This window comes from Ovis canadensis, chromosome 21 (genome assembly GCF_042477335.2).
Source record: "Ovis canadensis isolate MfBH-ARS-UI-01 breed Bighorn chromosome 21, ARS-UI_OviCan_v2, whole genome shotgun sequence".
In the NCBI taxonomy this organism is placed as follows: Eukaryota; Metazoa; Chordata; class Mammalia; order Artiodactyla; family Bovidae; genus Ovis; species Ovis canadensis.
The window spans coordinates 41958811-41976543 of NC_091265.1; the positions used below are offsets into that span (position 1 = coordinate 41958811).

The 17733-nt window shown below is 38.5% G+C and overlaps 1 protein-coding gene across 6 annotated transcripts in view; it reads left to right on the forward strand.

Annotated features, from left to right (window-relative positions):
• UEVLD (UEV and lactate/malate dehyrogenase domains) overlaps positions 1–17733 on the forward strand; it is a 58152-nt gene that overhangs the window by 15263 nt on the left and 25156 nt on the right. For 3 of the 6 annotated variants that reach the window (XR_011251651.1, XR_011251650.1, XM_069565044.1), the window contains exons 4-7: positions 5266–5429; positions 11382–11517; positions 12294–12412; positions 17008–17110. Coding sequence is in view for 3 of the 6 variants with exons in the window: in XM_069565044.1 (XP_069421145.1) it covers positions 5266–5429; positions 11382–11517; positions 12294–12412; positions 17008–17110 (522 nt within the window). In the remaining 3 variants the exon portion in view is untranslated. Of the gene's footprint in view, positions 1–5265; positions 5430–11381; positions 11518–12293; positions 12413–16707; positions 17111–17733 lie in introns of all 6 variants that reach the window. The other 3 variants (XR_011251652.1, XM_069565046.1, XM_069565045.1) reach the window with 3 other exon arrangements.

The following is a 17733-nucleotide window of genomic DNA, read 5'->3' on the forward strand; positions in this document are numbered from 1 at the left end:
CATGGGATTCTCCAGGCAAGAACACTGGAGTGGGTTGACCAGGAATCAAATCCTGGCCCCCAGCAATGGAAGCTTGGCGTCCTAACCACTGGATTGGCAGGGAATTCCCTCACTTAAAATGTAAATGATCTATACTGAATCTTACTGGGTATAGCAGAGTGCTGTCCCAGAGAAGGAAGGCCTAGGTGTTAATATCAACAAATTCAGTTCAGTTCAGTGGATATTTGTTTATTGAATGTCAGCTGTCTGCCCACTACCCTGCTAGGTTTTGAGGTACACAAGTGATCCGGACAGACATAAGCCTGTGCTTGTGGAGTTTACTCTGCTTTCCAAAGCAAACTGCAGGGGTTCCACCTTTTTTTCCCACTGCATGTTTTGCTCCCCTTCCTTTCCCTCTGTATGATGTAGCATTATCCCTATGCTATAGGTGAAACTGAATCCTGGTCCCGTGGTTTATCTGAGCCCACAGAGCTGGTTATCAGACTGGAACTTAGAACTCCAATAGGAAATTTCTAAAACACAGAGCCCATTAAAACTCAAAAAAAGCAACATATTTTCAGATGACCAGACAGGTTAAAATAGTTAAGTATTGCCCCAAAAAGAAACAAAAAATCACTAACTAAACACTAACTAAATCACTATTAATTCATAGTTCTTAGCAACCCCTGTGATTTCAAGGGTAGTTGCATATCGACAGAGGAACTTATGGATTTAAATGAATCATTGCTTGTTAAATCATGTAGGGAGGTAACAAGAGGCCATAAAAGTTATCTTAAAATGTCACTTGTTGGCCCTCTGCATCTTCCTGGAGCTGTAGAGTCATTGATTCTGATGCTAGTAGTAATTCCAAGGTAGTAATGCAATACGTTTTCATTTTGTAGTACACCCTTTTTTTCCCTTTTGCTTTTGACTAGAGTTATATCAACTCCTTGTGATGCACACTAGTTATTTCTAAGCTGATAGGAGGAGGTCAGAGTCTATTATCTTTCTTGTCTGTAAGGTGGGCCAATGGTAGAGCTTAACTCTAGAATTTTGAGGATTAAATGTGCTGCCCTTAAGTAAAGCTCTTGGCTTTTACAGTTGCTGGCACGTAGTAAGTGCCCAGTTAAATGTTGCCCGTTTATTTCTTTGCCTTTGTTGCTCTGTTCTGGTTACTAGTTTTGTTAATGTAATAGTACATACTGGGCTTCCCTGGTAGCTCAGTGGTCAAGAATCCACCTGCCAGTGCAGGAGACACGGGTTTGATGGCTCATCAGGGAAGATCCCACATGCTGAGGACAGCTAAGCCCATGCCCTACAACTGTTGAGCCTGTGCCGTAGAGCCTGGGAACTACTGAGCCCATGTGCCACAACTGTTGAAGACCAAGCGCCTTAGAGCCCGTGCTCTAGGAGAAGCCACCTCAGTGAGAAGCCCGTGCACTGCAACCGCTCACAGCAATTGGAGAAAAGCTGTGCAGCAAGCCAAAAGTAAATAAATAAAAAATTTAAAAACAGAGGCCAAGTCTTATCAAAATAAAATATAGTTTTAAAAAATACACGTTCATGCTAAAAAAATTCAAACAGTTGAGAAAAGATGAGGTTAAGCTTATATCTAACCTCCCATTACCCAGTCCTAATCTGCAGGTGAATCTTCTCTTGATATTTCCTCATATATACCTGCAGAAATTTTTTGGATTATTTCTTATCCCTCCAGATTGTGTCAAGGTGGTGATACACTTTTTCTTCATTCACCCATTATTTAGAGATGTGTATCAAACCCATCTGAACTTTTTATACAGCTAGCTCAAATTATTTTCTTATGATATAATTACTTTAAATCCAAGGACTTTACCAGGAGTTCTGAATCTTGGGTAATGAATTACTGAAAGTAAATGGGCAGGCTAGGAGGCAGGGCATTTGCTGACAAAAAAGAATGAAAAAGAAGGAAGAAGGGCAGAGAGAATACCAGTAGTGAAATCTTACAAGTTCATTTCAGTCACTAAGACATGTCCGGCTCTGCGACCCCATGGACTGTAGCACGCCAGGCCTCCCTGTCCATCACCAACTCCCAGAGTTTACTCAAACTCATGTTCATTGAGTCGGTGATGCCATCCAGCCATCTCATCCCCTGTCGTCGCCTTCTCCTCCTGCCTTCAATCTTTCCCAGCATCAGGATCTTTTCAAATGAGTCAGCTCTTTGCATCAGGTGGCCAAAGTATTGGAGGTTCAGCTTCAGCATCAGTCCTTCCAGTGAATATTCAGGACTGATTTCTTTTAGGATGGACTGATTGGATCTCCTTGGAGACCAAGGGACTCTCAAGAATTTTATCCAACACCACAGTTCAAAAGCATCAATTCTTCAGTGCTCAGCTTTCTTTATAGTACAACTGTCACATCCATACATGACTACTGGAAAAACCATAACTTTGACTAGACGGTCCTTTGTTGGCAAAGTAATGTCTTTGCTTTTTAATATGCTGTCTAGGTTGGTCATAACTTTTCTTCCAAGGAGCAAGTGTCTTTTAATTTCGTGGCTGCAGTCACCATCTGCAGTGATTTTGGAACCCCAAATAATAAAGTCTGTCACTGTTTACACTGTTTCCCCATCTATTTGCCATGAAGTGACGGGACCAGATGCCATGGGAATCAGGCTCACACGTGCTTTGTCATGAGTGTGATATTAAAATGCATAAATGCAGCTGGGGAGGGGCATTGATGGAGACAGCAGAACCTTGATCAACCAGGAAGATAACTTCAGTAGACATTAGTTTCCTTTTCTTTAAAGGGTAGTGATTAACATTAGAAAATGGCTCCATTGAGATTGGGACTACCACTCCAAAACAAAAAAATTGCATGGCCTAAAGAGTGGCTTTTAAGTGTTTGATTGTGACCCACAATAAGAAATACTTGCATATGCAGAGTTATATATGTGTATAACTGAAATTCCATACTACTTGCCATTGTATTTTTCTGTTTGATTCCATTTAAAAATTTTATTGTTTGTAGTCCACTAAATTAATTTCATGAGCTATTGATTGTGACCAGCATTTTTCAAATTTTTCAAATGCTGGTCATTATATACTGGCCTAGAGTATATAATGTTAGAGTGAATTCTGGAGGAATGTGACGATGTGTCTCAGTATTTGTTAGTCATTTTTTGGTGCTGTGATCACATGACTTTATAATCATAAAGTTAAGTTTGGACCAACAGCTATGTCTGTTCCCATACTGTAAGTACTGAGATACTGTGTATGGTGTCTGGTGTAACCAGACTTATTGTGGGGATTATTTTGCAGTATATAGAAATATTGAATCATTATGTTGTATACCCAAATGAAAACAAAAATTTTAAATACTTCAATAAAGTTAGAAGAGGAATATGGTTCTGAGAACTGCTGATATAAAATAATAAAAATCATCCCAGGACATTTCTATTATGTACTGCCTTTCAGTCCTTTAGAATTACATGGGAAGCTTTTAGAAAATGTTGTCCAGACCTGGTCCCATTGAATCATAAACTTGAGGGGCAAGGACTGGGTATTGGTATATTTCAGAGTTCTTAAAGAGTTTCTAATACACAGGCAGAGCTAAGTATCATTGTGCTTAGGGGAGAAGGAAGCAAGATGAAAAAAATATAGGATTTCCTTAGTGAGAAAAGATTTCTTCAGTAGAGGAGAAAACTTTTTATTTATACCTTGCTTATTTCCAAAATGGGTTTGAAGATAATTTTTAAAATTGCCAAACCATCATGGTACTTACTGTGCTTCCCAGGTGGCTTGGTGGTAAAGAATCCTCCTGCCAATGCAGGAATTGCAGGTTTAATCTCTGGGTTGGGAGGATCTCCTGGAGAAGGAAATGGTAACCCACTTCAGTATCCTTACCTGGGATCCCATGGACAGAAAAGCCTGGTGGACTGTAGTCCATGTGGTTGCAGAGTCAGGCATGACTTAGCAACTGAGCACAACATGGTACTTACCATGTCATGTACTATTCTAAGCATTTTATGTACCTTAACTGATTTTATCCTTACAACAGTCCTATGAAGTGGGAGCTTTTATTACTCTTTTTTGTAGAGGAAGGAATTGAGACACAGAGAAGTTAAGTAACTTGCCTAAAATCCTATAGCTAGTAACTTGTGGAACTAGGATTTGAACCTGTGCATTCTTGCTCCTGAGCAGCCATGTTTGAAATACACTGTAAAACATATGCAGTAAGACCATGAAAGCAGGAGCGAATATCGGGAGACCCAATGGAAGGGTTAAGGTGATTGATCAGATTTCTGGTTTAAGGTTAGGTTTTGCACCTGGCTTTAGCTTTGGGCTTCCTCTAAACCAAAGCAATTAGATTTTGGCCCTTACACCTGACGTGAAGAACTGACTCACTAGAAAAGACGCTGATACTGGCAGAGATTGAAGACAGGAGCAAAAGGGGACGACAGAGGATGAGATGGTTGGATGGCATCACTGACTCGATGGACATGAGTTTGAGTAAGCTCCGGGAGTTGGGGATGGACAGGGAGGCCTGGTGTCCTGCAGTCCATGGGGTTGCAAAGAGTTGGACATGACTGAGCTACTGAACTGAACTGAAATGAGGCATGATATACATGGTTATATAGCACGTTACATGGTACATGTACACGGAAGAGCTTTCACTTGGGTCCCTATCTCAGTGTACTAAAATTTAAGATCCACTGAATGAGGTGACTGTTAAGGTTATTTTCAGCTCTGAGTTCTGTGTATCTAACCCAGCTTGTATATTACGGTATCTTTAATTAATGAGCACCTTGAGGGCTAGTCTCAAATTCATCTTTCATTCATTCAGTCATTATTTATATAAGAAACTTCTACTGAGCATCCGATATGTTAGGCACTGTAGTAGGGAACATGGAAATGAATAATATATAATAGCCTCTAGACGTTTATAGTGTTAAAGGGGAAATAGACTTGTAGACAAATAACTTGGGTGGAGCATAGAATGTTACATAGAGAAAAAGTTGTATCCCATACTTCTAGTACAGTAGGTCCTATAAATATTTACTGAATTGAATTGAATAAGCTGGCCATTGTCTTGATTAATTTTCCTCAAATGTTATGCTGGTGCTTTAATGGAAACATATTTCCAGTGTGAATGTGGATGAATATAGGGAAATAGGCCTCAGTTTACATAAACCCTTTACCTATACATTTGACTAGACTTGTATCTTAAAATGCCACTTAGCTATACCATAAATATAACATGTGTGCTTTTCATTATTGTTTGAAGATGTGTTTGTTTTGTCTCAAATAGGTAATACATATAACATACCTATTCGTTTGTGGATTTTGGATTCTCACCCTTTTGCTCCCCCCATTTGCTTCTTAAAACCAACTGCAAATATGGGAATCTTAGTTGGAAAGCATGTGGATGCTCAAGGCAGAATATACCTGCCCTATCTCCAAAACTGGAGCCATGTAAGATCAGTTTGGATTTTCTTTTGAAAATTTTTATTTTTCTGAATGTTTACCTTTGATACTGATGGTATAAAAAGTTACTGAATTTTCTTTCAATGATATTCTTCTTATGGTCTTTAAACATAGTTTGAAATTGAACTTCCTGCACCCAAGTCCCAGAACCCTGGTGACAGCAGCCTGCTTGAATCTGCTCTCTCCAGGCCTGGGAGCCAACCATTGTTTACTCTCTGTCTTTTTACAGTTGTTTGCGGTTTTGATACAGCAAATGAGAGCTACTAGTGAAATATTGAGGCATTATTTCCTAGTTCCTCCCCAGTAAAGATTCTTGGGTAATAGGTGTATTTATTTGTAGCTTTGCCTGTTTTTAACCTTTATGTAAATTTAGTCATATTGTACATGATCTTCTATTACATGCCTTGTTTTAACTGAGTGTTAAGTTTTAAAAATTCACCCCGATGATGCATGAAACTAGTTTATATATTTTATAAGCCCTCACAAGGACTTCGCTGGTAGTCCAGTGGATAAGACTCCAAGCTTCCACTGCAGGGAGCACAGTTTCAGGACACTAATCCTGCGTGCCATGGGACACAGCCAAATAAATTGATAAATAAAAGTAAAAAATAAAAAAATATGGCCCAGGTTTAAAACACAAAACAGAAAGAAACCCTCAGATTATGCATTCTGTATATTTACTCTATCATTATATTGTGCATTTTTCCATATTAGACAGTATTTTCAAAACACATGGTTTTTAAATGGTTGCCTGATGATCCAGCATTAGGATATTGCATGATATATTTGTAAATTGCTTTGTTAGAAATTTAATGGTGAACATCCTTAAATATAAATATTTGTAAATATAAAATGTTTGTACATCTTATAGATCTTTAAGAATTTTCTAATGATAAATCTCTAGGAATGGAATTATTGGATCAAAGTTTTAAAATGTTTTGAAGGCTATTCTTATATTTTCCCAAATTGGCTTCCAAGAAGTAGACAGAGTCTTGTGATTCTGCCATTAATAGAAATCAGTGAAGGAGGGTATCTGGTTTATAGCACCCTTGCTGTAAAGGGTGCTATAAAAGAAGGTATTATCTTTAAGACAAAACAAGCTTTGGCTTATCCCTATGGTTCATTTATTATTTTTATTATTTATTATGGATATAGAATATGCTCTCATTTTTATAAGTAAAACTTTTATGAAAAGAATTTATAATATATTTGTATATACTGAGAAAGTTGTAGGACAGGGATGTCCGAGAGGAGTGAGGTTAAAGTATAGGGGTGGTGTTAGAATGATCATTTCTTATTTTATATAGGTACTGTAAAAGGATATGCAACTGTGGATGCATTTCACTTTGTTTTATGGTTTTCTATATTTTTCATATAAAGAAAACCTCTAAAGAGAAAAGAAAAAAAGAAAGGAAAAGACGCACACCAAATTGTCAGTAGTGGAGTTTAGATGGGGAGTTTACTTGATGAACTTGTAGATTATTTGCATTGCTTGGTGATTTAAATAATAAAATTACCAGTTAAATGTGATGAGTTCAGTTCAGTTCAGTCGCTCAGTTGTGTCTGCCTCTTTGCGACCCCATGGACTGCAGCCTGCCAGGCTTCCCTATCACCAACTCCTGGAGCTTGCTCAAACTCATGTCCATCGAGTTGGTGATGCCATCCAAATCATCTTATCCTCTATCGACCCCTTCTCCTCCTGCCTTCAGTCTTTCCCAGCATCAGGGTTTTTTCCAATGAGTCAGTTCTTTACATCAGATAGCCAAGGTATTGGAGTTTCAGCTTCAACATCAGTCCTTCCAATGAATATTCAGGGCTGATTTCCTTTAGGATGGACTTGGATCTCCTTGCAGTCCAAGGGACTCTCATGAGTCTTCTCCAATACCACAGTTCAAAAACATAAATTCTTGGCACTCAGCTTCCTTTATGGTCCAACTCTCACATCCATACATGACTCCTGGAAAAACCATAGCCTTGACTAGATGGACCTTTGTTGGCAAAGTAATGTCTCTGGTTTTTAATATGCTGTCTAGGTTGGTCATAGCTTTTCTTCCAAGCAGCAAGCATCTTTTAATTTCTTGGCTTCAGTTACCATCTAGAGTGATTTTGGAGCCCCCCAAAATAAAGTCTCTCACTGTTTCCATTGTTTCCTCATCTGTTTGCCATGAAGTTATGGGACTGGATGGCGTGATCTTGGTTTTCTGAATGTTGAGTTGTAGGCCAGCATTTTCACTCTCCTCTTTTACATTCATCAAGAGGCTCTTTAGTTCTTCACTGTCTGCCATAAGGGTGGTGTCATCTGCATATCTGAGGTTATTGATATTTCTCCCAGTAATCTTGGTTCCAGATTGTGCTTCATCCAGCCTGGCATATCTCATGATGTACTCTGCATATAAGTTAAATAAGCAGGGTGACAATATACCGCCTTAATTTGGAACCAGTCTGTTTTTCCATGTCCAGTTCTAACTTGCTTCTTGACCTGTATTCGGACTTCTCTGGAGGTAGGTAAGGTGGTCTGGTATTCCCATAACTTTCAGAATTTTTCAGTTTGTTTTGATCCACACAATCAAAGGCTTTGACATAGTCAATAAAGCAGAAGTAGATGTTTTCCCAGAACTCTCTTGTTTTTTCAGTGATCCAGTGGATGTTGGCAACCTGATCCCTGGTTCCTCTGCCTTTTCTAAATCTAGCCTGAATGTCTGGAAGTTCTCATTTTATGTACTGTTGAAGCCTGGCTTGGAGAATTTTGAACATTACTTTGCTAGCGTGTGAGATGAGTGCAGTTTTGTGGTAGTTTGATCATTCTCTGGCATTGCCTTTCTTTGGAATTGGAATGAAAACTGACCTTTTCCAGTCCTGTGGCCACTGCTGAGTTTTCCAAATTTGCTGGCATATTGAGAGCAGCACTTTCACAGCATCATTTTTTAGGATTTGAAATAGCTCAACTGGCATTGCATCACCTCCACTAGCTTTGTTCATAGTGATGCTTCCTAAGGCCCACTTGACTTTGCATTCCAGGTTGTCTGGCTGTCTCCAGGTGAGTGATCACACCATCGTGGTATTGTGGGTCATGAAGATCTTTTTTGTACAGTTCTTCTGTGTATTCTTGCCACCTCTTCTTAATATCTTCTGCTTCTGTTAGGTCTGTACTATTTCTATCCTTCATTGTACCCATCTTTGCATGAAATATTCTCATTATCTTTGATTTTCTTGAAGAGATAGTCTTTTTTATCTCTAGTCTTTCCCATTCTATTGTTTTCCTTTATTTCTTTGCATTGATTGCTGAGGAAAGCTTTCTTATCTCTCCTTGCTATTCTTTGGAACTCTGCATTCAGATGCTTATATCTTTTCTTTTCTCCTTTGCCTTTCACGTCTCTTCTTTTCTCAGCTATTTGTAAGGCCTCCTCAGAGAACCATTTTGCCTTTTTGCATTTCTTTTTCTTGGGGATGGTCTTGATGACTGCCTCCTGTGCAGTGTTATGAACCTCCATCCATAGTTCTTCAGGCACTCTGTCTATCAGATCTAATCCCGTGACTCTTATTTGTCACTTCCACTGTATAATCATAAGGGATTTGATTTAGGTCATATCTGAATGGTCTAGTGGTTTTCCCTAGGGCATGATAAAAATTTGTTAGTTGGAAGGACAAAATTGATGTCTTTAACCTTAATGCTTAGTTTTTTGGTTACTTGAGAAATAGAAATCTTATCATGTATTTATTTATCATGTATATTTCTTCATTTTTGAATTGTCTGTCTCCTTCATCCATTTTTACTCTCTGTTAAACAAAAAACTATTTTTTTTTTTTTTACATCTGTGCTGTGTCCTGTTACGTGAACTTATCTTCCCTATTTCCTCTTTGTGGTTTACTTTGGCATCTCTTTTCATAGTTTGTTTAATAAATACTCAGAGGTAGTCCCCAGATCTAGTCAGGGTTGTGCTTGCTTGCAGACAGTGTTGACTTCACTTTCTGAACCTCTTTTTTATAAGCCAAAACTAGTCTTAAAGAAGATACGTTATTTAAATGGCCCTACTTAGAATTACATTTAGGGGGAGTGGAGGGATAAATTAGGGGTTTGGGATGAACAGATACACACTACTATGTATGAAATAGGTAGAGACTTCCCAAGTGGTCCAGTGGTTAAGACTCTGCACTTCCAAAGCAGGGTATGTGGGTCAGCGAATTAAGATCCCACATGTAGTACCGTGTGGCCAAAAAATAAAAATACATGAATAAAATAGATTAAAAAGATCTACAGGATAGCACAGAGAACTCTATTCAATATCCTTTTTAAAATGTTTATTTATTTATTCATTTTTGGCTGTGCTGGGTCTTCGTTAATACAGTGGCTGCTGTCTAGCTGCAGGCCAGGAGCTTGTCCTTGTGGCATCTTCTCCTGGTGCGCAGCACAAGCTCGAGAGTGCACGGACTTCAGGAGTTGTGTCGTGTGGTCAGCAGTTACAGCCCCCAGGCTCTAGAGCGCAGGCTCAGTAGTTGTGACACATGTGCTCAGTTGCTCCATGGCATGCGGGGTCTTAACGGATCAGGGATGGAACCTGTGTCTCCTGCATTGGCAGGCAGATTCTTTACCACTGAGCCACCAGGAGGGCCCTATATTTCACTATCTTGTAGTAAGCTATAATGAAAGGAATCTGGAAGAGACTAGATAGATAGATATACTTATGTCTATAATCTGTGTGTCTATATATCTATATTTGATTCACTCTGCTGTATACCTGAAACCAACACCACACTGTAAATCAGCTATATTTCACTTCAAAAAGTATGAGTTATGATTAAAAAAGTACTACAGTAAGTCCCACATGCAGTTGAAATTGTATAGCATTACTATGATTATATAGTGTTTTGGAGCTAGAAGGACTCTGGAGGTCACTTAGGCTAAGGATTGCAGACATTTTCCCCAAGAGAGTCAGTGTGCAGCATTAGGCCTACAGAATTTTGTTTGAACAACAAAGAGGTTTTGTTTTGCTTTGTTTTGTTATGTTCTTAATATAAATTTGAGTGACTGTACATGTACTCTTTCCAATTTGCCACAGTGACCATCTCCCCAAATTTTCTTACACTTGACAACTTCACATATTATATAGTGAAACTCAGATTGGAGAATTAAGCAGTTTTTAAAATGAGCAAACTACTTTAAGTATTCCTTATAATAATAATAAACATATATTTTACACTCACAACATAATTTGCATACATTAGCTCATTTGTTTCTCATATTTGTTGGAATTTATTATTCACATTATATTGCTAATAATACTGAAGCTCAGAGAGGTTAAGTGCATTTCATTAAGGTTGTTTTACCAGTTCAAATAAGCAGTAATGGATTAGATAAATATTTTATGAGCATTAATTTTTTTATTTGATAGTGGCTGTATAGGACAGTGTTTTGTTTTTTCTTTTAGGAAATATATGCTAAAGTATTTGGGGTGAAAGGGTATCATATCTTCAGTTTATTCTCAGTTGGTTCAGAAATAGAGGAAAAGGCACTGAGAAAGCACATGTGATAAAATGTTAAAATTTGAGCAATCTGAGTGAAGAACATATGAAAATTGTTTGTACTATTTTTTTGCCAGCTTTTCTGTAAATATGCAGTTATTTAAAAATAAAAAAAAAACTTTTAAAGGCAGTTAGACAAGACTATTCCCACATAAAGATACTCTGCTAGTAAACACATTTCTGCTGTTGTTGCACTTTTTGGAGATGTAGTTTTAGTACTTCTCCCTGTATTTTTTAATTAAAAGAATTAAGTTTTTCAGTTAAAAATACTATGTAATTTTTGTATGGGTTTGTATGGGTTTTCAAAAAATGAGAGCATTATGCAGTATTCTTTTGGCTAACTCTAACAATGTATAGATTAATAAGGTAGTATTCCTTAGCAAAATTTCTGCATAACTTTTCCCTTTGTGTATTCTGTAGCCTAAATCTATCATTGTTGGATTAATTAAAGAAATGGTTGCCAAATTTCAAGAGGAACTTCCCCTGTATTCTCTGTCATCATCTGATGAGGCACGGCAGGTAGACTTGCTAGCCTATATTGCAAAAATCACTGAAGGTTTGTATTTTTGTTAATAATAGCTTATGAGTTTAGTTTCTCACGAATATCCTTTATTCTCTGCTACTTGATTTCTATAAATAAATACATGCTTGTGTATATACATAATTGTGTTGGATCAAAAATTCCTATATATTTATCATAGGGTATTACCATATAGTTCCAATGAATATGGTTTCTTAAAATGTAAAAGATTACTTTTATCCTGACAGATAAGATAATTTGTTTTGTTGAATACCATTTGATATGTATTAATGATCCCAAACCTCTTTCATTATATGTATATGTAGCTTTTTGCCTCTATTGGACCAGAGAATCTGTGATTCTCATTGTTTTTCATTGAGGACAAAGGAAAATAACCATTCTTGCAACAATTTAGTAAGTTTTAAACATTTTTTTCATTGTAGACTAGAGCAGTAAGAGTCACAGTTTTTCAAAATTATGGAAATCCTATTTTTTTAAAGCTTAGAAAGACATTTTCTTTTTAAAGTGGTAGCCTCTACTGCTAAGTCACTTCAGTCGTGTCTGACTCTGTGCAACCCCATAGACGGCAGCCCACCAGGGGAGCCTCTAATAAAATATTTAATATGAGATTTCTGTCTTCCTTGCATTTCATTTGTTCAAAAGTATTTTTGAATGCCTGTATGGAGTGCCTAGTGCCATCTTTTCTGTTATTAAATAACTTTTCAAGTTATTAAAGTTTGGGGGTTTTTTTGTAATGCTAAAAAGACTTCTGATATTATTTTTAAATTATGATAATCTGCTTTTCTTTTTAGGTGTCTCAGACATAAATTCAAAGAACTGGGCAAATCGTGAGAATAAAACAGTCAATAAAATTACCGTGGTTGGAGGTGGAGAACTGGGAATTGCCTGCACGTTAGCAATTTCAGCCAAAGTACGTAAGCATAGTGGTTATAAATACACGTCATATTGCTACACTTTTAGGCAGTTTCTGTTTTAACACACAAGAAATAATGACTTCATTTTGTCATGTGGGAAAACCTCATTTTGCCTTAAAATATATTTAGTAAGTTGACAAAAAAATGGCTGAAAGCTCTCATTAGTAATGTTGTTTCATAATTAGTAGTTAGACATGAACTAGGCTTGGAAAACCTGGTTTGAACAATGGGCTCATCATCCTAATCCAAGGGAACCTCAGGTTGACACTCATCTGACTGAGTCACAAATTCTTTTGTGTTTTCTGAGTCATGCTGCTTTAATTAAACTCTCATTTAATATAATACTTAATTTAGCTCTTTCTAAAGTTAACTTTTTTTTTTTTTTAAGTTAACATTTTTTTAAATTGCCTTTTCTTGTGTAATTACTCCACTTTCTTTTAGGATCATAGTTCCTGATTTGATATTTTACAGTGGTCTGAGATTTGTCTATTTTTTCATCAGTCCTTTTTTACTGGATCTTTTCTATATAAATTACTTTTAGAAAGGCTTAAATCTCCCTTCACGGAAGTTGAAAAGACCCTCCCCAGCCCAGTGTCCCCAGTGTCGTCGTAGTAGCGTGTCTGTGTCATTTGAGCAATGTAGCCCCAGATAGACTGGCTCTCCCTTGATATGTTTGTTTGGTAGCTGGTATTTGAGTTTCTGTTCTATTAAAATTTGATTGGTTGACATGTAAATTCGTCTCTTTCTATTTAAGATTCACTTAAGTCTTGGAGGTAGGTTCTACTTAAGCAAAGAGTGAAATTGTATCCAGGGAGCTAGAAGATTTTAAAAGCTGACTGTTCAGGATAATATATATTAACTTGTGGCACGTTGTAGTTTCATTTCCTCCATCCTCTTGTCTGAATGCACTCTTCTTCTTAATTGGAATTTGAAATGTTTGCAGATCTTTTGTTACTAAATAGAGTATTTCTATAAACATTGCCTTAGAAGTTGCTTATTTTCTTGTCTGAATTTTCTTTTAGATGTACAGAATCTCAGAAGTAGTACTATGAGTCAGAGGGCATGAGTAGTTTCTGTGGCACTTACTATATATTGCTAGATTGCTCTTCAGACAGGCAGAAGTAATTTATGCTGCTAATAATGTACACGTTAACCTCATTTTGGCATCCCCAAGAGTACTGAGTTTTATCGATTTTACTTGCTTTTGGTAAGTGCAGTAAGTGGGCTTCTCTCGTACCTCAGCTGATAAAGAATCCTCCTGCAGTGCAGGAGACCCTGGGTCAGGAAGATCCCCTGGAGAAGGAATAGGCTACCCTATTCCTGGGCTTACCTGGTGGCTCAGATGGTAAAGAATCCATCTGCAATGCGAGAGACCTGGGTCCGATCCCTGGGTTGGGAAGATCCCCTGGAGGAGGGCATGGCAACCCACTCCAGTATTCTTCCCTGGAGAATCCCCATGGACTGAGGAGCCTGGTGGCCTGCAATCCATGGGATTGCAAAGAATTGGACATGACTGAGCTACTCAGCACAGCACAGCACAGCACAAGAAGGCCCCTTAATAGTTAGAAGTCTCACTATCAGTATTTGTCTGTGAACTGTCTAGATAGAAAGTTTTTTTCTGTTTTTCCTTTTAAACATTAGTATTCTGAGGAATTCCCTGGCACTCCAGTGGTTAAGACTCTGCACTTCCAATGCAGAGGTATGAGTTTGATCCTTGGTTGGGGAACAAAGACCCACATGCCCATGCGACCCCAAAAAAGCAAAACAAAAGGAAAAAAAGTTACTAATATTTTGATATGAGGTACAGTATTCAAATAGTACAACAATATTCAACTAGTACAGTAGTAGTCATAATAATGGCAGTAATTATAATGATGGTTACAGCAATAACTAACCTTTACTAAATGTTTGCTAGGTACCAGGCACTCATCTAAACACTTGATTCATTTTTACAACAACCTTATGGCTTCAGTTCAGTTCAGTTCAGTCGCTCAGTCGTGTCCGACTCTTTGCGACCCCATGAATCACAGGACGCCAGGCCTCCCTGTCCATCACCAACTCCCGGAGTTCGCTCAAACTCACATCCATCGAGTCGGTGATGCCATCCAGCCATCTCATCTTCTGTCGTCCCCTTCTCCTCTTGCCCCCAATCCCTCCCAGCATCAGAGTCTTTTCCAATGAGTCAACTCTTTGCATGAGGTGGCCAAAGTACTGGAGTTTCAGCTTTAGCACCATTCCTTCCAAAGAAATCCCAGGGCTAATCTCCTTCAGAATGGACTGGTTGGATCTCCTTGCAGTCCAAGGGACTCTCAAGAGTCTTCTCCAACACCACACTTCAAAAGCATCAATTCTTCGGCACTCAGCCTTCTTCACAGTCCAACTCTCACATCCATACATGACCATTGGAAAAACCATAGCCTTGACTAGACAGACCTTTGTTGGCAAAGTAATGTCTCTGCTTTTGAATATGCTATCTAGGTTGGTCATAACTTTTCTTCCAAGGAGTAAGCGTCTTTTAATTTCATGGCTGCAGTCACCATCTGCAGTGATTTTGGAGCCCCCAAAAATAAAGTCTGACACTGTTTCCACTATTTCCCCATCTATTTCCCATGAAGTGATGGGACCAGATGCCATGATCTTCTTTTTCTGAATGTTGAGCTTTTAGCCAACTTTTTCACTCTCCTCTTTCACTTTCATCAAGAGGCTTTTTTTTCCTCTTCACTTTCTGCCATAAGGTTGGTGTCATCTGCATATCTGAGGTTCTTGATATTTCTCCCGGCAATCTTGATTCCAGCTGTGCTTCTTCCAGCCCAGCATTTCTCATGATATAGTCTGCATATAAGTTAAATAAGCAGGGTGACAATATACAGCCTTGATGTACTCCTTTTCCTATTTGGAACCAGTCTGTTGTTCCATGTCCAGTTCTAACTGTTGCTTCCTGACCAGCATATAGGTTTCTCAAGAGGCAGGTCAGGTGGTCTGGTATTCCCATCTCTTTCAGAAGTTTCCACAGTTGATTGTGATCCACACAGTCAAAGGCTTTGGCATAGTCAATAAAGCAGAAATGGATGTTTTTCTGGAACTCTCTTGCTTTTTCCATGATCCAGTGGATGTTGGCAATTTGATCTCTGGTTCCTGTGCCTTTTCTAAAACCAGCTTGAACATCTGGAAGTTCACGGTTCACGTATTGCTGAAGCCTGGCTTGGAGGATTTTGAGCATTACTTTACTAGCATGTGAGATGAGTGCAGTTGGGCGGTAGTTTGAGCATTCTTTGGCATTGCCTTTCTTTGGGATTGGAATGAAAACTGACGTTTTCCAGTCCTGTGGCCACTGCTGAGTTTTCCAAATTTGCTCAGGTACTATCATTACTATTGTTTGACAAATGGAGAAACCAGGGCATAGGGAGGTTACCCAATTTGCCCCAAATCATACTGTTAATAAAAGGAGCCAGGGTTTGAGGCTGGGCATTCTGTTTATGGATCCTGTATCCTAGATCCTTACTACCCAATGTGTGGCATTGGCATCATCTTAGATCTTATTAGAAATGCCTAATCTCAGGCCCTATTCCAGATCTGCAGTTTAAAAGTATCCCTCATGATCAGTGTGCTTCACTGATGTTTTAAATGGTGCCCTCATAAAGGGACCATAAAGGCACTGAGAAGCTCTAAGTTAGGAGATGCTCAGATCCTTTACTTTTTGGAAAAAGGACTCTCACAAAGGTAAATTGACTCTCAGGAGTTTCTATGCTGTCGTGAACAGTCAACCCATCGTGGCACCCAGGGAGCTGTCTGGCGTGTGGAGTATTTCCCATGAGATCTCTGGGAGAGAGAACTGCATGATAATTGGTTCTGTTTTAGCTCTATGTCTATTAACTGTTTTGTTTTCTTTAGAGAAACTTGGCGTTAATGTTGACTTTCATGCTTGAAATGACCAAATGGTGCTAAAATAACCAAAGGCTAAATGACCAATTGTGCTAAAATAGATCAAAAAATCACTCTAGATTCTTTAGATTGGGAGTTATGACAAAACAGAAACAAACTCAAAAACAACAGCAAACATATTGAGTGCACCATGTTGTCCTTATTACTCATTATCCCATCAAAAGATAGCTGCAATTTGAGGCTTTCTGTTTAAACCCTGTTAGAACACAGTTTTTAGTTAAGCCAAAGGATCACATCGTTCAAGTGCATGATACTGTTTTCTTGCTTGCATATCCCTTTTATTGCTGTTGTGTTACTTCCTTCATAAGAGAGTATAAGGCCTATGTGTGTTCTTCTTTGGGCTTCCCAGGTGGCGCAGTGGTAAAGAATCCACCTGCCAGTGCAGGAGATGCAACAGATGTAGGTCGGGAAGATCCCCTAGAGTAGGATACGGCAACTTGCTCCAGTATTCTTACCTGAAAAATTCCACGGACAGAGAAGCCTGGTGGGCTACAGTCATGGCGTCACAAAGAGCTGGACACAACTGAGGACCTGAGCAGACACACACACACACAAACATGTTCTTCAGCTGTCATCTCTGAATAAATTTCAGCTGAGTAAATGCGAATGTTCAGTGTAATACTGTTCTTCTTCTTTTTGCACTGTCCAGGGCATTGCAGACAAAGTGGTCCTTTTAGACTTCTCAGAAGGGACTAAAGGAGGGATGATGGACCTTGACATCTTCAACCTGCCTAATGTGGAAATCAGCAAAGGTCTGGCTATTCTGCTTCAAAGATTTGTGCCTTGTTTGCTTCTGTATTTGAGTCAGTTTTTCTGTAGATTGTATTTTTTAGGGCAGTTTGAGGTTCAGGGCACTGTTGGGCAGAAGGTATCGAGGTTTTCTGTATACCTCCTGCCCTGTACATGCATAGGCTCTGGATTGTCAACATCCCCTCCTTGAGTAGTACAGTTGACAGACCTCCCTGGACACATCATTATCATCTAAAGTCCATAGTTTATTTACATTAGGATTCACTCTTGTCCGAGTATTCTATGAATGTGGACAAATCAAACATGTTTTTACCTTTATAGTATCGAACAGTACTTCACTGCCCTAAAAATTCTCTGTGTTCTGCCTGGAGGCCTAGAATTTTAATACTGAAAGCATCTTAAAGATCACCTAGTCCAAGTCCCTCAGTTTACATATTGGGAAACTAAGATTCATATAAATGAAGTAGAGAGATCACAACTAATGATGTTAATAAGAGATAAGCAGATAACATTCATATTGGTTGGAAGGATTTGTTCTTGGTATCTGACTCACACCTTAGTATACATTATTTCCTCTAAACTCTTCTTTTTTCATAATATATTGGTTAACAACACTGTTTTTAGA